This window comes from Cryptosporidium muris, genomic scaffold (genome assembly GCF_000006515.1).
Source record: "Cryptosporidium muris RN66 scf_1106632373407 genomic scaffold, whole genome shotgun sequence".
Taxonomy (NCBI): domain Eukaryota; phylum Apicomplexa; class Conoidasida; order Eucoccidiorida; family Cryptosporidiidae; genus Cryptosporidium; species Cryptosporidium muris.
The window spans coordinates 260,421-283,180 of NW_002196572.1; the positions used below are offsets into that span (position 1 = coordinate 260,421).

Sequence of the window (22,760 nt, forward strand, 5' to 3'; positions counted from 1 at the left end):
CCATAAATAGAAGGTGAAGACTTTGAGAACAGTTATCAGTTTACAGTTATTACGATGGATTTTGCTTCAGGTAAGTGTGTGTGTGATTGCGTGGTTTTTTAAATATTTTAGAATCTTGGATATATATGTTTATTTTCATATTTCTATAGGATTTTTTGGCGATATTGCTCATGGTTTGCGTGTTTTGAATCTGGTGGATACTCTATTGGTTATTGTTGTAGGTGTTGGGATATACTTGGCAGTAAATGGCGAAAGTGCAAAGGCTTTATATGGATTACTTCCAGGGACAAAATGTGATAGTGGGTCTTCTGGAAAGACAAGTAAATCTGCATTTGGTTGGTTATCCAGTATTATTAAACAAATCAGAGATGCTTATGTCGAGGGAACTTTAGTTTCTTTATTAAGTCGTTGGACAGAGTCATGTGTAAAGATTGTTCGTTTAGCAATAACATGCTACTTACTTGAAGCAATATCGCAAAGTAGACGTCATTACTTCTATTTATTGGAGAAGAAGTTTTTAAAATTAGAAATACGTAAGGGTGAAACTGAGAAAGAGAGTTATGTTGATATTAAGAAGCACTTACAACGCAAGGGAGTATGGCCATATATGCAAGAGGTATCACAACCAAGATCTGATAAAGTACTTTGTGAAGGTTATGAGGCAACTCCTATGAGCTCTTATAGCTATTTAGATTTAGTTTATGATGAACGTGTACAGAAGAAAGCTATAGAAGCAGCTCAGCAATATAGTACTGGTTCACATGGCCCACGTATGTTGGGTGGAAATACACCACTTTTACGAGAATTAGAGAAGGCAGTTGGTGAGTTCTTTGGTAGGGAGGATTCTTTAATTGTAGCAACTGGTTATATGGCATGTATGGGCGCTGTATGTGCCATTTACAAGAAAGGTGATGTATTTTTTGGTGATGATCGGCTCCATGCCAGTATTAGAGCTGGTTTTAAGGTATCTGGTGCTAAAGTGTATTTCTTTAAACATAATAATATGGCGCACTTAGAACAACTTGTTAAGCAATACCGTCGCAAATATCGAGATGCTTGGATATTTATTGAATCAGTCTATAGTATGGATGGTGATATTGCTCCACTTCCAGATGTACGCAGTATTGCTGATAAATATGATATGAAGATCTGCATTGATGAAGCTCATGGAATGGGTGTATTAGGTAAAATGGGACGCGGCCTAGAAGAACACTTTAATATGCCAGGAGCAGCTGATGTAATTGTTGGGACTTTTTCTAAATCAGCAGCAGGTGTTGGTGGTTATATTACTTCAAACAAGCTTTTTGTTGATTTTTTGGATTTCCATACACCAGGTAATACATTTTCAGCAGCATTACCAGCATATTGTGCTGGTGGTGTATTGGAATCATTAAGAATCATATCTAGTGAACCTGAGAGAGTTGAGAAGTGCCGTAGGAATTCTCTTTATTTGCGTAATCTCATAAAATCTGGTGGTGGATATTGGCCAGCTGATTATCCAGAAGATAAGAAGTATACTGTTGAGGGCGATGATTGTACATCTGTTATTGCTGTTGTATTTAAGGATGACATACTCAGAGTCATTGATGTCGCACACGAAATGCTTAAAAGAGGATGGCTATTATCATGTGTTGCATTCCCTGCATGTCCATTAAGGTTTCCTAGATTTAGAGTTACTGCAAGAGCAGGATATACTCAGCAACTCATGGATAATTTCGTTAAAGATTTGGTTGAATGTAGTGTTGCTTGCCCAGGGTCGGAATTAACTGATTCAATGTAATCTGGGTTGGAGGTGTAGGGTAACGTGGAAATGAATATTAATTAGTGTCTCAATAAACATAAAATGGGACTAGTAGATGGTTTTGGGTTTACCTACTTTTTTACTATGTAAATTGTCCAGATATCAAGAGGTAAAAATTGACCACATTTGTATTTTAAACTTGATAAAAATTAGGTATGGAATCATTCTAAATAACTCTAACAAGTGTTAATATACTCTCCTATATTACTATAAGTTGTTAACCGCTAAAATTATACGATTTTGGAGTTAGTTTTCTTATATTTAGTACTAGGAGCTATTTTTATGTGGAGTGGACCTAGAAATTATTTATTAATGGTCTAAACATCTTAATCAGGTCTTTATAAGCCTCTACAGCTCTTAATTAAATAATTTTTTTTTATTTTTCTCTTTTATTTGGATTTTTTTTATAAATTACTATATATTCACTTCTTAGAATTACGATTAACTGTCAGTGAAACTTTAAGACAGAATATTGCCAATATATTCAAGTTGCTTATTATTACCTGTAGATATTTTAAGCTTGCTTAATAGTGGTACCGGTTTATGGTACAGGGACAAACTAGGTATAAACATAGCCCGGTACTATTGTCGTAAATTACAGATGGAGGATTTTAGTGAACATACTGTAAAAGAGCAATTTGATGATGAAGATGACCCTATAACTGATGATGATGATATAGTGGTTTTGGAAGGAGACCTTTCGGAATCGTAAGTTCCTATTAACCTGTCTAGAATAAAAAGCTTAAAAGATCTATTTTATCTTACTTTCAGAGATATTGACGATGTACCATTTTTTGATGTTTCCAATGAATCTTCTGCTATTCTTTTGAGTATATCTGAATCAATATGTAGTGTAAAATTTCACCCTTTTAATGGGACTAAAGCAGTTTTTGGAGGATGCAACAATATGGCTTATATAACAAAATTACCAAGAAAATATATTGAACCATCTAATTCTGGTCCTGTAGAAATTCTATATAGTGAAGTTTTATCTGGTCACCAAGATAGTGTATCAGACATTTCATTCTCTTGTGATGGTTCATACTTTGCAACTGCAGGATGTGACGGCACTGTTCGTGTATATACAAGTAACACAGAAACTCAGTTAACTGAACTATTATGTGTATTAGAAGGTCCAACAGATGAGTTGGAATTTATAAGTTGGCATCCCAAGGGCCCTGCTATCCTTGGTGGAAGCTATGACTCTACAGGTTGGCTATGGACAGTTCCAAATGGAAATGTAGTTTCAGTACTTTCGGGTCATGGTGAAAGTATTACTTGTGGAGATTTTAGTATTGATGGAAGAACAATATATACAGGTTCACTGGATGGATCTATAATAACGTGGGATGCAAAAACAGGTAGAAGCATCTTTAAATTTCAAAGGACAACTCTAGCTGATGATGGAATTGTTTCTCTACAAAGTCATCATACAAATAGCATAGTAGTAGCAGGATCCTTGAATGGTATAGTTAGCCTTATACAGCCAGATACTGGTAAGATACTAACTAAGCTCACTGGACATTCAGAATCTGTAGAAAGTCTTCAATTTTGTTATTCTGCTGATCAACCCTTATTAGCTTCAGGAGATATGAATGGAAACTTAATTATTTGGGATTATAATCAATCTAGGGATAAAGTTATAATGAAACATGAGAAATATGACCATTCAATTAATGTTCTACCGGGAATTGTGAGAGTAATTTGGAATCCAAACGATATATTCTCAGTTATAACAGGTTGTATAGATGGTACAATTCGCATTTGGGATTACCGACTTGCATCTTGTGTCAAAGTACTGAGAGGTCATAGAAGTGGAATTCTGAATTTGGATATAGCTAGAAACAATGACTCATTTGAAAACTTTGGACTGAGAATAATTTCCACAGGTGATGATGGACAATGTTTACTATGGGACATCAGAAAGTGAAATACAAAACTATAAGTTAAAAATACATTAGAGAGGGTGTCTAATAATTTATGAATAAATCTAATGATAACTCAGCCTCTAACAGATAATCTTCAATACGTCCTGCAGAGCTTTTGTATACTGATTTAAAGCTTGAACAATGTCATCATCTGCAGATTCCCTGTTTTGAGTTTCTTTTGCTAATCCATTCTTTAAGTGAGCTACTTCCTCTAAGACAAAATTCTGGAATTTATCTTGATTCTTCTCTATCTTGTCTCTTAATTGGTAGAAATCATCTTGCATAGTTTGTATAATAGTTTCTCTTTGTGTATGCTCTCTTTCAACCTCTTTTTTTACATGTACCTCTAAATCTTTAAGAAAACGTCTTATTTGTTTTTCCTTATCTTCAGCTATATGATATTCTCGTTCTGCTATTGACTTAGCATTAATCACCTCATTCTTAAGTGCTTGGTATCTATTCTCATAATCTTGGAAAATCTGAGTTTTGTCTTCTCCAATATCCTTTTCTATAACTTGAAGTCTATCTTGAAGACTCTGACAAGCAATAGAAAGTTGATCTAATTTACCAAGAAATATGTTCTCTAATTTTTCTTGTACTGAAGATATCTGCTGTTCAAAAGATTTTTTAAGAGTATTATGGATCTCATTTCTTTGTTGAATTTCCATATCTAGGGACTTCCTTAATTTCAGTGTATTTTCCTTAAGATTCTGAAATCTCGTTTCCTCATATTCTCTTTTTTGTCTGGTATCATTTCTTAGCTGTTTTTCTAAGCCTAGTAGCTGACCTTGGATTTGACTTAATTTCTGCTTAGTTGATAAAGGTAATGACGAAGAATTTGATATAAAGGATGTAGAAGATACAGATAAACTTGATGAAATATTATCTGGTGTATAAGATGAAGATAACATTGTTTGTGTTGGATTTACATTCTTAAGAGAACTATTAGATAATGACAGTTGAAAATTATGCACATTACTAAAATTTGGTATATGAGTACAAGATTCTAGTGATCCCATTCTATTTCCTAATAAGTCATGTTCATCTTCAGCCTTCGTTCCACTATTTATACTAGTATCCAAATTTTCATTTCGTAGACCCATAGACAATTCCAATGGTCTCTGAGATAATGGTACTATCAATTTGCTGCAATTTAGCTGTTCTGATGAATTTTCCTGACTCATTTGTAACCATAACTCACCTTTAAGCAGCTAACAACATGCATGAACTACACTTCAGCTGTAAATATTACTTTATATGAAGCGGCTAAAATTCCTCTTTGAGCCACCTACTCTAATAGATACCTGCGCATCCTATAATAAATAACAAATATCGCATCATTGTCTATTACTTTTAAGTACTGCATTACATACCGCCTATACAGTAGCTTATTTAGCTATAGCAAAAGTCTATTAAAGTTTGCGACACGTATTGACCACCAAATGAGGCGCTAATATTGTGGATGGCTTGCTTAGGTATACATAGAGTAAGGTCAAAATTGTACTTTATTGTTGAATATCAACCATATCGGAATATTATCTAGAGTTAATATTGATTATATTATATGATCACTTTTATATCTGAATATTTCAATATTTTTTTTAGTTTTCCTATATAGAGTCTGTAGATACCTTACCTTGGAATACATGAAATAGGATATCCAAACAAATGTACTAATATATAGTAGTTGTATTATGTAATGAGAAGTTCTGTATATAGGAAATAGCTAAGGTATAGCTACCTTTAAGTAAATTATAGTGTTGAAAGAATGCAGGGGGTATCTATAATAAAGTTATAGTTGTTGATATAAATGTGAAATTATATAGAAGTTATTAGTTGGTTGTACACTTTATTATCTCACATAATTCAGATATTTTCATTCAATTAAATTAAAGAGAAAAGTTCTTTGCAAATTGAACTAAAATAGTGGAAGCTATTGCCAATAGTTTGATCTATGCTATGATTAATTATATTTGAATTTTATGTATATTGCTTCTAATATGTTGTATTAATAATAGAAAAAGCTATCACCTAAAATGTAACATTGCTTTATGTTTTTTTTTTACTTCATTTACTGATTATAGAAGACTTGGATGAAAATGTATATAGTATTTGCAATCCTAATGGTTAGACCCGTATATTCAAGTTTGGCCCTATATCTTAAGGAATTTTAATAGACTAAGCTCTTAATAATTCCTGTAATAATCTTAATAAAACCTTGATACTTTAGAAAATGTAATTCCTTCAGCTCTTATTTCAAAATATTATTCGAATGTAATAGTATTGAGTCTGAATATAGTTCATTTATACTAGTTTTTTTCAATAAATTAATTATTGATAATAAAAGTGTTATATTTCGCTTTAATACAAAAAAAAAAAAAATGGATTTTTTTGACAATTTTCCTTCGATATCTTGACAAATAAGAATGTCTAAAGTTCTTTAATATATGAAAATTTTTAATTATAAATTAATTTCTATATTTTACATGTTAATAGTTTGAATGGTTAGATATATTGAAAATATAATTTAATATCATTGGTAATCTGTGCCTAACTTTATTTTTTTCCAAGCTTAAATGTTGAATTTACATTACTTATTAATCTTTTTAAAACAGATATTTGGAATATATTGATCTCATTTACAATACTTATTTGAAATATAATATAATATATTAAATATTATATCCATATATAAAAGTTTAAAGAAAATAGGGTTTATAATAGATCTAACAAATTAAACAAGTATAATAATATGAACTAAATTCAACATGATAAAAATGTGATGCAAAGTAGAATAAATATAATTAATATTTAGTAATTTTAAGATATTGATATTTTGTCCAACTTATATCAGTAAATCTAAAATTGACTATATTATTTTATAGAATATATGTATAATGGTCATGTAATATAATAGATAAGGATTTTAACAAAGTTTCTTTAACAAATTAGTCTAGATAATTTATTTGATTGAAAGTAATAATAAGAATCTAGTTTTTTTTTATAATGGCAAACTTTTGAGAAAGTTACTTTTACTATTAAAAATAGAAATTGTTGATTATTGCATAGTACAGTTTTGACTAAGATAATGAATTTGAAATAGTATAAAAAAGGCTGAATTCTCATTATTTAGGTTATCTATACGGATTTTATTTTTGAAAAATATTGTTTAATTTATAATAAACTTATGCACTTTATTTTGTATTTAAAATCATACAAATGCTTAGAAATTAGAGGAATTTCTGTTCCTACCAAAGAAATAATAAAGAATTTATATATTTATTCAAATAAGTTAGTGAAATATTATCTTATATATATTTAAAACACTAATAAAGGACGAAAGTATTTTAAAGTAAAAGAATATTTTGACCAACATTTTATATGTAGCTTAAATGATTAACAGAAAATCTTTATCATAAAGAACTTCGTGAATAACTTTCGTAATCTCCAATAATATTTAGATTCAATGTCTTTTTCTAATTCTATATTTAGTTAAATACAAAGTTACTAATAGATATCTATAATTTAAACTTAGATTATTTTTTAAAAAGAAATCTTTTTTTGGGAAATTTGGATTTTTTTTGTTTCAACTACTACAGTGAAAATATTTATGAAAATTATATATCTTTGTTAATAATTTTAATTAAAAACTATTGTAACTTCTTAATAGTAGTAGATACTTTGAATACTCATATTTTTGAATATATAGTATAAGAATGATAAATAACTTTAAGGAAATTATAGTATATAAGACTATTTTCATTTAATAGAAAAAAATTATTAATGAAACATAAAACACTGAGGATAATTCTAAAGAAAGTCATGATGATCTTTTGTTTTTGTTTAACAAGTGAAATTCCTCAGAAAATAATAATAAAATTATGTTGGTGATTTATTTATAATAGTTACTTTAGTAATTTATTAATTACTTTATAAGAATAGAGTTTTTAGCTGTAAATTAGGTGCAGTATAATCATTATTTTATGCTAATTCCTTTTAATATTTCTTTATAGTATATTCTTTATATGGAATATCTTTGTTGGTAATATTACTATCCTTTTCTGTTAGGAGTTTATAAACTTAATTTTAATTTCTAAGCTAAATTCATAATATTAGCTCTATAATATTAGTAATAATTGATTTAACAAAGTTATATTGAGTTTTATATAATAAAATATTATTAGAATATGTATGGTATGAAGCAGAAATAAGATACATAAGTTTAGTAGACATATTTTTATAAAGTAGTTTCAAAAATCAAAATATGGACAAAGTTACAAGTAATAATTTGATACAATTTACTGAGATTAGGAAATATTGAAAATTCGACTCATCCATAACTTTTGAAAAGATATTCTCACTAATTTATTTAAACTTATTGTAAATATACTTTATATTAAACAAAATTGGTTATTTAGATATATTTATCAAACATTATAAAATTATATTCTCTTTTTACACAGTCTGTTAATTCATTTAAATTATTCTTTAAATTAATTATAGTGGGAATTAGGGATATCAAGGTTTAAAATAGATTAAAGATAAAGATTAATGATTTATATTTGAATCACTTGGTTCTTTCAATATTTACTTTTTTGTATCACTTTACAATCTTATACTATATTAAAATTTTAAGTACTAATAACCTACATTATTTATATTTAATAAGATATCTTTTGAATCTATAATGTTATTGATATATTGGTGTATGAATGAATTATCTTAATTCTAACATAAGTTTTTTGAAATTAGTTTACTATTTTTACTAGGGAGTAGTTCAAAACTCTTGTAAAATGAAAATACTAAAATCTTTATTTTTCAACAAAATTGTTTATAAATATCTAAATCTGGTAAAATTTATTAAAGACAATTTTACCAATTATATTGTTTACAATGAAATTATATAAATGTATCAGTCTGTTATATAATATTTAATATATTTTACTAGTATCTCAAATTTATTTAAGAAAAACTTATTCGTTATTTTCCTGAATATATATCTTTGGTAATTCGAAAATTTATCAGTTCAATAAAAATATCATTGAATTATATTGAGATACTAGCATTGTACTATTATTAAGATTATTGAAATATAGTATTCAAGTGCTCACAAAATATTATTTTTATGTTCACACTAGAAATTTGAAGTTGACAAATATAAATAAAATAATCTAAATATTTTAATTTATTCCATATATTAACTATTTGGTATTCTTATGTATACGACTTTAAATAGAACTTCCTAATATTTCAACTTTTATTTTATTTTAAAGCAACACATACATAGAAGCAAAATCATTACTAATGAAATAACACCAATAATTATGACAATTATTGGAGTATTTTTAATAGTTGTCTTCATATTAAAACTATTTAGGTCTACATATCCTTCTTTATAAGTTTGATGAGTATAATTGTTTAAATTAGTTTGTCTATTTTTTATTTGTGGCTTTAATAAAGTTTTTTTTCTTTAAATTTTTGAGATTCATTTTGCCTTACATCTTTTAAAACTTCTAGTTCAGGAACATCAGGAATAGGGGGAGGGGGGGGTAATGCCTACAAAATATTCAATATTAATGTTTATAAAATTAAAAAATAAGGATTGTCTTACCGATAAATGAGCATGTGATGTTAGTCTATATATTTCCTTTAATCTTGTTGTGCAAGTAGTACAACGCAATTCCTCTGACAGATCTATTGGTCGTTGCCCAATACTATTTTTTTCATCTAGGAGGTATCGGATTTCACTTGCTATTGTCTTCCATATAATATCTATCATTGCTACAGACTCTGCACGAACAGATAAATGAATAACATTATCCTTGTATTTATCTCTTGCATATAAAATATGCTGTGTACTATATATTTTTCGTGATATTAGCTCTCTAGTAGCCTGAAATAAGCCATTTCGTACTACTGCAGTAAGTAGAGTATCTATATCCTATATGTAATAAATATCATCAAATAAGTGATCTAAAGTGTTCAAAGTACCAAGAAGCAGTCACTTAGTAATAGTTCTTACCTTCACTGTACAAGAATAAAATAATACCCCAATAAATTGCGTAGGAATTTCTTGCATTATACTATCCATTCCCTCTAGAGCCATTTTCGTTTTGGTTTCTATATCTTCAGCATAGTCTGGATTTTCTAAAGCATTTATTAACTCAAAATATCCTACTAAAGATGGAGGAGTTTCTTGCATTACTTGACTGAGATAATTAGCTACATTATAACCTAAAAATATTGAAAATAGAGATTAATTTGCATATACAAAATTTCAGAGCAAGCTTTAACTAAATGCTTAAATTATTTTTGAAGTAAATAACATAGGATGCCAGATATATTAGTAATATATTTCAATAGATAATTTAATTTAGTTCTATAATCCACTTACAAGAATTTCTTTTATTAGAACTTATAGAATCAAAAGTTTCTAGTTCAATTGAAGATGCAATAGCTTTAGTAATACTAAAATAGTAGAGTAAGGCAATGGTAAAGTATATACATTGGGTAGATATTTTACTAATATTAATAGGAATATAAAAGATGATCTGCATACTTCATCTCTTTAAGCTATATATCAAAATCTTATAATATTTAATAACTTTAAACATTCACACATTACACACATTACACACATTGCAGATTTCAATTCAAGACTAAAAAAACTTGATATTCTAAAGGAGTAGAAGTTCCACTAAAATATCTAAGAAAGAAAAATAGGCGAACTATTCTCATTATAATTGAAATTCTATGTTTTACTAGTTATATAACAATTAATGTTTATAATATTGCTAATTTATTTTCTATTCTGTAATATAAATGGGTGAATGGCTAGTTTAAGTTCAATATAATTTATTCTATAAAAAGAAATATTTAGATAATTATATAAATAACATCTAGTAAGATATCTAGCTGGATAATTAAATAGTTAAGCTGACGAATTTGAACTTAACACATCTGAACCTAAAAAGTTTTATGCTTTAGTTGCAAACCAAATAAGTAAAAGTATAATTGTAAATACAATACAAAATGCAATAATTGACCAAAATAAAACTTTCTCCAAAATACTAGAGGGTTTAGTTTGTTTAATATTGTCATTAGTAGCTTTCACTGAAGGTTCTTTATTATTAGATGGAGTTGTATCTTCATTATTAGCTTCATTAATATCAACAAACTGAATAGATTCTAAACCTTGACTTCCTTCATCTTCTGCAGACTCAATAACATCTCTTTCTTTTTGTATTTCATCATTAGCACTAGATTCTTTCTGGTTATCTTCAAGTACTCTTAATTTGTTGGGTAATTTTATAGATTCAGACTTGGTAGTTGATGTTTCAAGTTCTGACTTTAATAATTCATTTTTTAATTTAAGATCAGCCATTTTTTGTTGATATCTTTGTTTTTGCATTCTAATATTAGATTGTGCATTTGGTTTGGAAAGTTCAGAGACTGCATATTGGTTTGCAATAATCCCAGCATTATCTTCTGCTATTTTAATGGCTTCAACTGCTTCTTGTTCACTATAAGTAATTGGTATTATAGGTCTACAGAATAGAGCTGCATTTTCTGTCATTACTTTTTGTCTTTTCTTCTTTTCAATAACAACTTTTGGATCCAATTTCTTTACGTAATTAGACATAGTTCTGTATGTACTTTTTAATCTCCTTATTACACTTGGTCTTCTTTCTTCAACAGCAACATCTAATGGTGTTTGACCAGTTATATTAATTTCTTCAAGAGCCATTTTTATTTCTATTGGATCTTTAATCAATCTCAATACAAAATCTACTATCTGTAAACTACTTGACATAGCTGCTAAATGTAGTGGATTATTACCAAATTTATCATAATAATGACCATATTTAACACATCCCCACATTCTATTCGCTATTGGATGTAAAAGAGATCCAAGATATCCAAATTCAATAAGCTTTTGATATACCGAGCGACCATTTAACCTATCAGCTTCACAAACATACAAAGCTAAAGATTCCTGCGGGCTTATACCTTCAGCTGCAGGATCTTTTAACATATCTAGAGCAGCTGTAATTGATTTTTCAGCTTGTATATTCGACATATCTCTCAGGGTTGTAATTTCACTAAAGATAACCTTAAATGCACCCTGTGAAGCAGTATTAAGAGCTTCTGAATTCCAGTTAAATTTATCAATAACTTCTGCACAAGACGGTGTTGGTATATAGTTTGATGACATCTCTCCTTCTATAGTAGCAATTGGTTCATGTTCTTTTCTACCGAAGTGAGTAGTTAGAGGTCTTTGTGATGGTTTATGAGGAAAAGCTTCAATTGGTCTCACTACACCTAGAAGTGTATCAAGAGTAGTTGGTGTTATATGACCAATTGAATCTCCTCTTATACCTGTATTTATTGATGTTGAAGCTTTTTTAAATTCACCCTGTTCTTCAGGATGTTCTTTTGGTGTTGTCTTTATATCTGGAATTATTGAGACTTCCTGCTCAGATTCATCTACTTGATTTTCAGGAAATGATTTTTTAAAATCTTTTTGATGCTCTAAGTTCTCATCTTGAATATCTTCTGATTGAGAACTAGATTCTTCTGTTTGTAAAGCTTCGTTTTTCAATTCACTTGTTTCATTATTTTTATTTACGTCTAATTTTTCTCGGAATTGTTTTTCATTATTTAAATTTTGAGCTGATTTTAATTCCACTCCATTATTAGAATTTTTAATTTGTTTTTCTATTTCTTGATTGTTTCCTTTATAATCAGAAACTTCGGATGAGCTTCCCAATTCATCTATTTCCTCATCTTCTTCTGCATAAGTACTTGGAAATTCTTCTTCATGTTTTTCATCTAATATAGATGTAAAGCCTTCAGATTTATTTTGTAATCCAAGTTTTTGAACAAGGTTTACATTTGCATTTGATCCTAAGCTAACTTCTTCAGGAGCTGTTTCTATAGCATTCACACTATCTACAATTATCCAGCACTTCAGAATCAGTAGAGCCCAGAACACATATGCTAAGATCTTCATTTTCCCCCTAATTGATTACCTTGTTTTATTCTAAATCACATAAATTTTGTCAGTAGCAGGTAATAATTTACATACTGCATGTACAACTTGTGTGTGTGTACACCCAAACACACAAACTATTAGGTATAGATTCTAATGGAAGAAACCACTAGATAAAAAATTGAGATATTTTTAATTTAAAGAGTTTTCTATTAGTTTTGCATCTCATTCATATATGCTAAAATTAAGCCACAGAAATACGGAATAGCGGTTACCCCACGCTCTTAATCTGATGTTTAAGGATACTATTTAGTCTGTACTATACACTTTTTGATATCTCACAAATAAATAAATAGAATGCCTTTAAATAAAGTTGGATTGAATTTATTTCTAATTTTAGCTCTTGTTTGTTTCGGAAGTACACTTATAGATGCTAATCCATATAAGAGCCTTGAAAATGTGATTCATCTAAAGAGCTCAACTTTTGACGACTTTGTAACTAATAATCCAAATGTTTTAGTTATATTCTATGCACCTTGGTGTGGTCACTGCAAAGGTTTAGTACCTATTTTGGATCCTGTAGTAGCTGAGGTTGAAGAGTCTGGTGGAAAGGGGAAGATTGCAGTTATAGATGCAACTGTAGAAGTGGAATTAGCTCAGAGGTTTGATATAAAAGGATATCCAACTCTATTATTCTTTTCTGGTGATCCTACAAGTCCATCTGCATATCCTGAATCAACAGATTCTAGAAGTAAAGATGTAATGGTTAAACTATTATTATCCCGTGATAAAGATCTATATTCATTATTAGATACAAGATCATATTCAAGTTTCGAAGCTGCAAAATTAGAATTGAAACTAAATGAAAAAGTTGAGGAATCTAAGAGTACCGTATTAGTATATTATGGTAAGCCCAATACAGTCAGAACAAAGGCAGTAATTGGTGCCTTAGAAACTCTACGTAATGAAGGGTTTGAGATAATGTCATATTTGGTATATGTAAACAAGAAGGCAGATATTGGATTACATATATATGCATTACCTGATAAAGAGGAGCCAGATAACTCTCAAACTTTTAACCCAAAGAGACATATTAAGGCCCCATCTATAATATTAGGTAGATCTGAATGGAATAATCAAATTCTCAAGTTATTTATTGAGACAGCATCTCGTCCACTTATTTCTTTCAATGGAGTATCTCCTATGTATATCCATGAAAGTTCTAATTCTTTAATTGCTTATCTTCCCGAAGATGTATCTGAGGCAAAAAAATTGAGAGAAGGACTTTTGGAATATGCCGAAAAATATTTCAATCCACATGATCCTCATTTAGATATTGCAGTAGGTTTTATACCACGGGATTCTTTAGAACTTGAAGAGTCAGTAGGTTATTCTTTGAATCATCCTATGGTTAAGGAAAACTCATTTTTATTAAAACTTCGTTCTGGGTCATTTGAAGCTCAGTCTAAGCGTCTAATTGCTGAGAAGTATCTAATCCCAGGCCCAGTCACAAGCTCTAAAATGTATGAAGTTATGGATAAAATTCGGGAAGATAACTATCCTAGATTCTATAAGTCTATGAATCTTGAGGAAACAAGTATGGCTACTGACATAGAAGTTGCACACTCTTCTCCATTCTTACCACTAGAGATTGTAGCAAATACATTCGATAAGTATGTTAAGTCTGCCTTAGATCATGAAGCTTTGTTCATAATGTTTTATGCCCCTTGGTGTGGACATTGTAAATCTCTCAAGCCAATATGGCTTAAGTTAGCTCAGAAAGTTCATAAAATGTTTACTGATAAGGATAAATCAAGGGTTACAATCGCTTTGTATGATATAACAAAAAATGACTTACTGCATGGTATTGATGTCCAAGGAATTCCTACTTTATTTTTCTTCCCATTTGGGAGTGATAAGATTATGAATAAAAGCAAGTATGAGGGGTCTAGAGAAATTGAAGGGTTAATGGAATATGTACAGGATCAATATGAGGATTATTTGGACAATATACGTAGTAAAGAGAAGTCTCATGTTAGAGATGAGTTGTGATCAAATAAACATGAATGAACCTACAAACTTAAGTATTTAGATGGTCTAAGAAGTTATACAGGGTATTCTATAATTTCTACAATTTGGGATTGATCCTTCCCAGCTGGGATAAGTATCAATACAATAAAGGTGATCTTTAAAGATTTGTTTCATGAGTATGTCTGAAACTTCCAGATTCCCGGGTAATGCTAGATATAGACCAAGTTCAGTGTATTATAACACTTATTTTCCCATATTATTAACTAACTTGTGATTAGTTAGAGTTTAGTAATTTAGTAATTTAAATATTAATTTTTGCTTGGACTCTACCACTTTATTAATTTATTTACTAGTAAATAATAAGTTTTATAATACATAGAATTATTATAGGGGTAAATATATATAGGTTTAATCCTGCAAACCGTTCAGTAACATCAATACCACATAATTTAATTATAGGGGGGGTAGAGTTAATTACTAAAACAACCTTTTCAATTACAATGTAAATTCCAGCTCCTGGAGGAGTTCTATGAAGAATATTTTGAAGCCAAGAGTAAGTTCTGATTGCTGACTTGTTGACTTGATATAACAATCGGATGATGTAGGAAATGAACACAACAATTGTAATAGATAAACTAATAAAAATGATCTCCCAATTAGAGTAAATATAAATATTAGACCCCATTATTGAATTTGAGAGGTTGTACTTGTCTAAATTGTATGGATCCATTGAATTATACTCATTTATTAAAGTATTATACATACCTCCAGAATATAATCTTGAGTAATTGGAAAGGTTATTTATATAATTTGAATGATTTTGTAGGCCAAAAAGTTTATTTTTTTTATATAAATGAAAATTAGTATTAGTTTTCCTAATATAAATAATAACAATGTATTTATTGATACAGAAATATCAAAAAATTGAGTCCACAGCTTTGTATTTTTATACAAGACGTGTTGCATTACACTTCTCCAGTAGCTCAGAACTTGAATAAATTCTTGAGCATTTGAATATCTAAATTGTATTGGAATATGCTGTACTAGTATATTACAAAGGCGTTTCCTTTGTTTTACGAAGAAAACTAGTAGAATCATTCCTTTTATTATCTCAAAAATAAAAGATGAAAGCCAAAGAGTAAAGATGCAACCAGTTATAAAGGCTATAGTTGGAGATTCAGTGTATAAGAAGTACAATGCAAAATCTCGAAATAAGAAAGAGTTATTCCCAAATAATACAATTGATATATCTGATGACATTGCTATAAGAATACTAATGAGTTTACATACGGAAACCACAATGAAGTAATCTCTTGCTGTATTGTAACTAACATTATCTGCCAAGTTATATAAAGGAGTATGAAAATTATTGATTTTACTCTTTATAGTATTTGTTAAATTCTGTATTTCTTCTTGTCTGATATCTTTATAATGTTCATTATCTCGTGTTGTAAATACTTTGTTGCAATATACTTGGCTACTTGGTGAGGTAATACTGGTATTGTCAATCTCTAGGTGTTCTATTCCATTAATATCATCCATAGAATTAGTCAGCCCATGTGGGGTAATTTTATCTATATTATTAGATCTTTTCATAGAATCTTCTCTCATGGTTGGGGAATTAGGATAAGTTGAAGTATGGAGTTTGTTGGTCCCACTAACAAACTTTTCATTGTGTTTTATATAAATAGCAAGATTTCTTGTGATTTTAGATATCTTGCAACTAGTTTGTAGAGTATCATTATTTTCTATTGGTCTGTCTAGATATTTATATTCGCTATCTATAGCTGCATTAGAGGGTTCTGCAGATTTTTCACTGTTAGATTCTAGGTTTGCATTGCAATCATTCTGGGAGATAAGCAATTTAGTATTTAATTGATTATGGGTTTCAGCTATATCTAATTTATGATAACTTCGTTCTTGTTCAGACAGACAATCATAGTAGTTCTCCAATATCTGTTTATTTAGATGGTCAGTATAAATATCATCCTGATTTATCATCATCTTTTCACTGTGGCTAGTATTATTTATATTGTCTAAAGAGTCTGCTTTGATAAAATAGTTATCAGAACTCTTCTTGAAGCCTTTATAGAGTCCACAAAAATATTCTTCAAAATATTCATTAACAAAATCTGAAGTATAATAACATCTAATAGTTAAATTTAATATAGCAACTAGAGCTGTTCCGAGAAAAAACCAAAAGTAGTCAAATCCATGATTTAATAATAGAAATATGCAGATGTAGCTCAAACTTGCAAGTTGGCAAATCAAACAAAAAATCTGAAGTCCACATTGAATATAGGTACTATAATTATTTTTACTCAATAGAATATTCTTGTTAATATTACTATTACACAAGAAATTTATCCATATATTATAGTGAATATTGTATATATTGGAATTTCTAATATGATTAGAACTTTGGAATTTTGTTTGATAAATATACCAAGGAGAAGTGAAAGTTATAGTTATACTGCCAATAAGTGAATCAATAAAGTCTCGTTTTCCAGGTAAAGGAAACACTAGTGCATAGTCTTCAAGATTAAGTAAAATTTTGGGAATTAAGTTAAGTAGCATAATTTTAAAATTATTCCATTTGTAGACTATATCATTTCTATGTATTGTTCCAGTTCGTAATATCGTATTTGGATGCTTGTGCACAAAAGTATTGTTGAGTTCAAATTTCCTTTTATTTGACTCTTTTAGAAGCAGAGTAGATGCCGGTAAATACTGTATATCCAAATCTTTTAAACTAGCAGACTTTGGTACATGTAAAGATGAGGAAGATGAAGATGGGGAAATAGAGGATTTGACACAATCTTTGTTAAATTGACCATTAATAGAAAATTTACTTGTTTTATATAGAAGTGAAGTTTTTAAGTTGGTAGTATCAGAAGATTCTAGAGATGAAGGATTTTCTTCATCAGCCTTTATTTCATGACTTGTACATATGTTAAATTCATTATCTAAAGAATGTGAGAGTTTTTTATTTAATTGATGAGTATTAGCACTTTGTAAATTTGAAAGCTTGTTCTCTTTCCTGTATAGATTTACATTAACTGGAACTTCAGGTTTCTGCTTCTTATCAAATGTAATCTCTTGGTCTATAGAATCAATAGTATATTCCAAACTGTTAGTATTAATAAATTCATTGTTTAAAATAGGCTCTGATATCCTAGTTTCACTGTAGTCTTGAATTTCACTTGAATCTGTTGCATCTGTAAAAATTGTACTATTTATATTGTATTTAGTCTTTTCTACAAGTAAGACTTTTATCCAACCAAGAGAAGCCCAGAGAATAAAGTATAGCAAGACAACTAAAATGATAGACATAGAAACATTAGCTATTGATGGAATTATATGAAAATGAATGCTCTCACTTATTAATGTTATAATTTGTATCTTCTTTGCCAATAAATCATCAAAAGATGTATATGTCATTATATTTTGACATGCACTATGTTCTTCAATATATTCAAATAATATGTCAACTGGAATCAAAGGACCTAAATCTGTTATATTTGTCTTCAATGGTATAGGAGGTAAATATCCTAAATGAATTTGTTGATATTTACTAGTGAGTGTTGGAAGACTCAAAAATGGACTTTTTGATTGGTAATCAGACAAAATTGTTGATAGTGGATGAAATCCTGTATCTAGCATCATTGGTGTCCATATTAAATTTGTTTCTAGCATAAATTTACAAAGAGATTTTGTTTTAATAAAACAGCTATCAGCTGTATCACCTTTATTTACACCTAGAGTTGCTGCTGAGTGATAAGCTTGAGTTGGAGCTTGCGTGGAATAAACATTGATAAAATTGTATTCATCCATTACTCTCTTAGTTATTCTTTGTGAATTGTCTAAACTTTCGCCAAAATCTTCTTCATATTCACTATCATTAATATATTTTGAATTCTCGAAAAATGAATGGATATATGGACGGTTATTTGACATACAAGTAACTTCTTGTAATAGTTCAAGTGTAAGATTTAAGGATGAAGATCTTACAAAGCGGCCAGTTTCAGGTGAAAGAAGTCTTTGAAGTACACTAAAAGGACCATCTAATAAATGTCGATTGTTAACAAAACGAAATGTAAATTCTTGATTTGAAGAATCTACATAAAGTTGAGAATTTTGCTTTATACCTGAATATTTTATATTTGAGGAATCTTCATCATGTAAAGGCGTTTTCTGATCATTAAGCAAAGATGGATTGTTTAAAGTTATTTTAGAAAATGCTTGATTCATGTAGTTTTGTACTTTGTATCTTACTAGAATTAGAGTGAAAGATATGTCTAACTATTAGTGTAATAGGGGCCATCATTAAGTATTCAAAATTAGGAAACTTTGGAGGAATTGATCCTATTAAGCATAGTGCAATATTCACACTTCTTGGGGATGAGTAGTTTAAACTTGTTAATACCTCTGATAATGTTTGAGCACGTGCTAATAAAATACTCTTGATCACATCATATTTACCTAGTATAGCTGCTGTAATAAGCCCATGCTGTAACACTTGAATGCACCAAAAACTCTGCAGCATTGCTTCTCTAAGTATAGATTGCAAAACAACTTTTGCTGTGTAATTTTTTCTTAATATTAATAGTGTTGATAGGATTGTTACTATCTTATCATACTCATCTGTTCCAATGTAGGGAATCCATCTTGGAGCTGGAATTTCTGATTTCTTTAAAGGTTTACAGAAATATCTAGTTAAAAATGATAGCATTTTAAAATCCACAAACGTAGAGAGATATTCAGTCAATCTTTGTTCACCTACAGAACCTCCATAAACAGATAAAATATACCACAAAGTTGCATTTGTACTAGGACTCTGGTACAATAGTATATCCTCAAGTAGCTGCTTATCACGGTACATACTAAAGGTACCACTAAATATAATATGCCCTATTGGATAATGTCCATATATGTCTGGGTTGTGAATACTACATTGTTCATACTCAAATGAGTTAGTTTGCCTTTGAGAATAGTAAAAGTCCATTAAAGCCTTTATTATGCGATGGTTACCATAATGAGCTGCCCACCAAACAAGTGTTCTATCATCTTCATCCTTTGAAGTACAAATTTCACGATTTTTTGACTTAATTTCTGGGGTTAACAATGAGATGATTAAATCTTGATCCATTTTAAGACGTAATGCAGTTATTATTCTACTAATGGTATCTGTTGCTATTTTAATATTAAAATAAGAACTTTTCACAAGGGTAGAGGTTTCTATGCTATGAATTTCAGAATAGTTCTTAAAAGCAGGGTGTGTTATAACCAAACGTAGCAAAGATGAATCTGCAATATTTATTATAAAAGATATTGCATCTTTGCCATCTAAGGTTACTTCAGTAATTGAAGCATTATAATCGAGTAGTAGTGAGGTGAAGCTGCCAGTCAAATTATTAGAAGGTTCTTGTAATAAATAATACAATGGAGTTAACCCAAATCTACTCTTTATATTAGGATCTGCACCACATTGCAGTAAGAATTTCGTTATTTCCAAATCTCCTGCATGTATACTATGTAGCAGAGGAGTATGATCCAAGTTATCTGCCTTCTCTATATCTGCCCCAGACAGTAATAATAAAGTTATTAGGGGCAAATTGCTCTTTTTAACTGCATATATTAAGGCTGTAGATCCATCATTTAAAGATAAATTCGTATCTGCACCATTTCTTATTAATATAGCTGAGATATAATAGGATACATAGCCCTGATAGCTAGCAGCTAAGGTCAAAGCTGTTAGTCCAGTAGATGGGAGTATTGAATTCAGAATATGGACAGGAATTTCTTTTATCAGTTTATTTAGTGATTCAATATCATGTAATTTTATCTTTTCATGTAGATCCTCTAAAATTGTTGTACAAGATTCGATTACAGGTTTATGGTTGTCCTCCATATTTCCCAATTCTTCCCGAGCTTCCTCTACACAACTTATTTTACTGTTATTGTTGCTTATTTTAAGCTTTATATGCCCATAATTATTTAAAGGGGCATTCATGCGGAAATTTGTCAGTAACTTGTATATATTTACAACTCGTAGTACTGCACAGTAGCAAAAATAAGAAATTATAAACCCATATATATTTTAAAATGAAAGTTAACATCATAACTAAAGTTATTTGCATACATTTGTTATATTTAGAAGTATGTCTATCTACAGCTAATTAATTTAAAATACTAAAGGAGTAAATTTACTGGTATCTAAAGGCCGGTATGTATGTGGGATACCGGGTACCTCTTCCGACAAGTACATGTGAGAAGCGCCAAATATACTATTGTCTAATCATTGTAAAAGTGAAAATAACATAAATAAAAATATATACTTACTCCTTGTGAAGGCATTTATAGGTGATCTTATATAAATTAGTGTTTAGTAAGAAGAAATACAGCGAGCCATAGTATGCACCTAAGGTACTCTCTAGAAGAAATATATATAGTTAGGTTCCTGCACACTGACTCTTATTCAAAGTAGTTACTATAAATCTAAAACAAACTACTTCCTTAAAATTATGATTTATCAGCTATCCCATTGAAAGTGATCTGCAACTGTGAGGAAAATTTCAACTTTCAATTCATCCCGAGATCCATGGTCAGAATCATCAATACCACTTCTTGTATTTCCTGCTCCCATAACAACATTACTTCTTGATTTCACATTATATGATGGTCTATATGTATTCTTATTTGCCATTAATCCTTCTACTTTATTTATCTTGAGGTTAGTAACTGATCTGCTGTTTAATTCTTTAGTTACTGTACCACTTTTACTTTTTACAGTATTTTTATCAGATATCTTCGTCTTTTTCATACTTCCCCATGAAGCATATAATTGATACCAAATACGATGTCTCATAATAGTTCCAGTATTGACTAAATACTCAATTCTTGATGTCTTAAATGTTCCCTTGTCTTTGTCACACAACATTTTTATCGATTTGAGGAGATGATAGAAATAACAAGCCAACCTATGTTTTGTAAAAGGTCTATTACCACGAATAATCTCATCATCTACAATTTGAAGCTGGTCAAAATAGTGTTGAACAAATTGTATTATTGAAATATCATCAAAAAATACTTTAGATGGCCCTTTTATCTCAAGATTAACATCACAAGTGTGTGGTTGTGGATGCACATGGTTACAAAATACAATGTGTTCGGGACGTAATTTATCTAATGTTACCACAACATGAGCTCTCATTTGTTCCGAAGATACAGGTAATATTTTATGGTTATGCTTTAGTGCAGCAACAATTGGATGATACCGTATTCTGTTCAGCGGGTATACCCTCCCCGCTTCTAAATAAAAAAATCTTATAGCGGCAAACCAGAAGTCCATAGGTAATCGCATTGACTGTACCGTAAAAAAGTGACAGGTTGTTAATGAGTGACGAATATATGAATCCACATATACATTAAATTGTTTACACACAAGTCTCAACTCTAATAACTGCTCATCTTCAATAAAATTTAAAAAAATTTCTTTAGCTTGTAGATCCAAATTTAAAAGCATCTCTAAAATTCCTATATTTGGGGTACTAGATGTAACTGAGTTTCTTACTCCTTTAGTTTCTACTTTAGGTTTATCTTCTAACTCTTCTTCTAGTGTAGATTCTGAATCAGTTCGTTGAAAGTTCTTCTCTAAAGAAGACCCTTCAATCTCCTTAACTTTATCAGTTTCTTCAGTTATTTTTCCTGATGTCTCCTTATCATTATTTATAATCTCACTAAATTCTTCAATATTCTGATCTTTATACTCCTCACTACTATCATATACTTCACTTTCCTGTGAACATTTTTCATCATCAAGTCCCCAGTTTAACGCCTCATAGTCATTAGAAGACAAAGATTGCATATACCGTAACTTAGTTTCATTGTCATCGTTATTTTCATCAGAATCCCATTGAACTTTAAAGTCTAATTTTTGGGCCATTATAGTTACTTAATATACACTTATAGATCTTATTACTATTTATTAGCCACTTTTCTATAAAAT

The 22,760-nt window shown here is 29.6% G+C and overlaps 8 protein-coding genes across 8 annotated transcripts, besides 17 other annotated features; 3 read left to right on the forward strand and 5 right to left on the reverse strand.

Moving 5' to 3' along the window:
• Positions 1–54: 54 nt before the first annotated feature.
• CMU_016830 (8-amino-7-oxononanoate synthase protein, putative) lies at positions 55–1,780 on the forward strand (the record flags this gene model as incomplete). The annotated part of the gene is made up of 2 exons (XM_002140245.1): positions 55–70; positions 150–1,780. 2 exons carry the CDS (start codon positions 55–57, stop codon positions 1,778–1,780), a joined length of 1,647 nt encoding a protein of 548 aa, XP_002140281.1.
• Positions 1,781–2,158: 378 nt separating this feature from the next.
• Positions 2,159–2,224: a sequence feature (AT_rich).
• Positions 2,225–2,402: 178 nt separating this feature from the next.
• CMU_016840 (uncharacterized protein) lies at positions 2,403–4,031 on the forward strand (the record flags this gene model as incomplete). Its single annotated transcript, XM_002140246.1, has 2 exons — positions 2,403–2,509; positions 2,573–4,031. 2 exons carry the CDS (start codon positions 2,403–2,405, stop codon positions 3,729–3,731), a joined length of 1,266 nt encoding a protein of 421 aa, XP_002140282.1. The 3' UTR covers positions 3,732–4,031.
• CMU_016850 (SF-assemblin/beta giardin family protein) lies at positions 3,810–4,913 on the reverse strand (the record flags this gene model as incomplete). The annotated part of the gene is made up of 1 exon (XM_002140247.1): positions 3,810–4,913. The coding sequence occupies one exon, from the start codon at positions 4,911–4,913 to the stop codon at positions 3,810–3,812; it is 1,104 nt and encodes a 367-aa protein (XP_002140283.1).
• Positions 4,914–6,168: 1,255 nt separating this feature from the next.
• Positions 6,169–6,214: a sequence feature (AT_rich).
• Positions 6,215–6,384: 170 nt separating this feature from the next.
• Positions 6,385–6,414: a sequence feature (AT_rich).
• A 108-nt stretch (positions 6,415–6,522) lies between these two features.
• Positions 6,523–6,553: a sequence feature (AT_rich).
• Positions 6,554–6,875: 322 nt separating this feature from the next.
• Positions 6,876–6,913: a sequence feature (AT_rich).
• A 73-nt stretch (positions 6,914–6,986) lies between these two features.
• Positions 6,987–7,053: a sequence feature (AT_rich).
• Positions 7,054–7,330: 277 nt separating this feature from the next.
• Positions 7,331–7,379: a sequence feature (AT_rich).
• A 510-nt stretch (positions 7,380–7,889) lies between these two features.
• Positions 7,890–7,912: a sequence feature (AT_rich).
• A 178-nt stretch (positions 7,913–8,090) lies between these two features.
• Positions 8,091–8,178: a sequence feature (AT_rich).
• Positions 8,179–8,203: 25 nt separating this feature from the next.
• Positions 8,204–8,231: a sequence feature (AT_rich).
• Positions 8,232–8,649: 418 nt separating this feature from the next.
• Positions 8,650–8,673: a sequence feature (AT_rich).
• A 209-nt stretch (positions 8,674–8,882) lies between these two features.
• Positions 8,883–8,919: a sequence feature (AT_rich).
• Positions 8,920–9,180: 261 nt separating this feature from the next.
• Positions 9,181–10,360, reverse strand: CMU_016860 (uncharacterized protein; the record flags this gene model as incomplete). Its single annotated transcript, XM_002140248.1, has 5 exons — positions 9,181–9,285; positions 9,341–9,670; positions 9,752–9,963; positions 10,124–10,197; positions 10,350–10,360. The coding sequence occupies 5 exons, from the start codon at positions 10,358–10,360 to the stop codon at positions 9,181–9,183; spliced, it is 732 nt and encodes a 243-aa protein (XP_002140284.1).
• Positions 9,290–9,328: a sequence feature (AT_rich).
• Positions 10,361–10,576: 216 nt separating the features above from the next.
• Positions 10,577–10,625: a sequence feature (AT_rich).
• Positions 10,626–10,705: 80 nt separating this feature from the next.
• Positions 10,706–12,742, reverse strand: CMU_016870 (uncharacterized protein; the record flags this gene model as incomplete). Its single annotated transcript, XM_002140249.1, has 1 exon — positions 10,706–12,742. The coding sequence occupies one exon, from the start codon at positions 12,740–12,742 to the stop codon at positions 10,706–10,708; it is 2,037 nt and encodes a 678-aa protein (XP_002140285.1).
• Positions 12,743–13,078: 336 nt separating this feature from the next.
• On the forward strand, positions 13,079–14,773 carry CMU_016880 (thioredoxin family protein; the record flags this gene model as incomplete). The annotated part of the gene is made up of 1 exon (XM_002140250.1): positions 13,079–14,773. The coding sequence occupies one exon, from the start codon at positions 13,079–13,081 to the stop codon at positions 14,771–14,773; it is 1,695 nt and encodes a 564-aa protein (XP_002140286.1).
• A 268-nt stretch (positions 14,774–15,041) lies between these two features.
• Positions 15,042–15,069: a sequence feature (AT_rich).
• A 16-nt stretch (positions 15,070–15,085) lies between these two features.
• Positions 15,086–15,141: a sequence feature (AT_rich).
• A 412-nt stretch (positions 15,142–15,553) lies between these two features.
• CMU_016890 (uncharacterized protein) lies at positions 15,554–20,765 on the reverse strand (the record flags this gene model as incomplete). Its single annotated transcript, XM_002140251.1, has 2 exons — positions 15,554–18,870; positions 19,028–20,765. The coding sequence occupies 2 exons, from the start codon at positions 20,763–20,765 to the stop codon at positions 15,554–15,556; spliced, it is 5,055 nt and encodes a 1,684-aa protein (XP_002140287.1).
• Positions 15,588–15,615: a sequence feature (AT_rich).
• Positions 20,766–21,284: 519 nt separating the features above from the next.
• On the reverse strand, positions 21,285–22,697 carry CMU_016900 (uncharacterized protein; the record flags this gene model as incomplete). The annotated part of the gene is made up of 1 exon (XM_002140252.1): positions 21,285–22,697. One exon carries the CDS (start codon positions 22,695–22,697, stop codon positions 21,285–21,287), a length of 1,413 nt encoding a protein of 470 aa, XP_002140288.1.
• Positions 22,698–22,760: the final 63 nt, after the last annotated feature.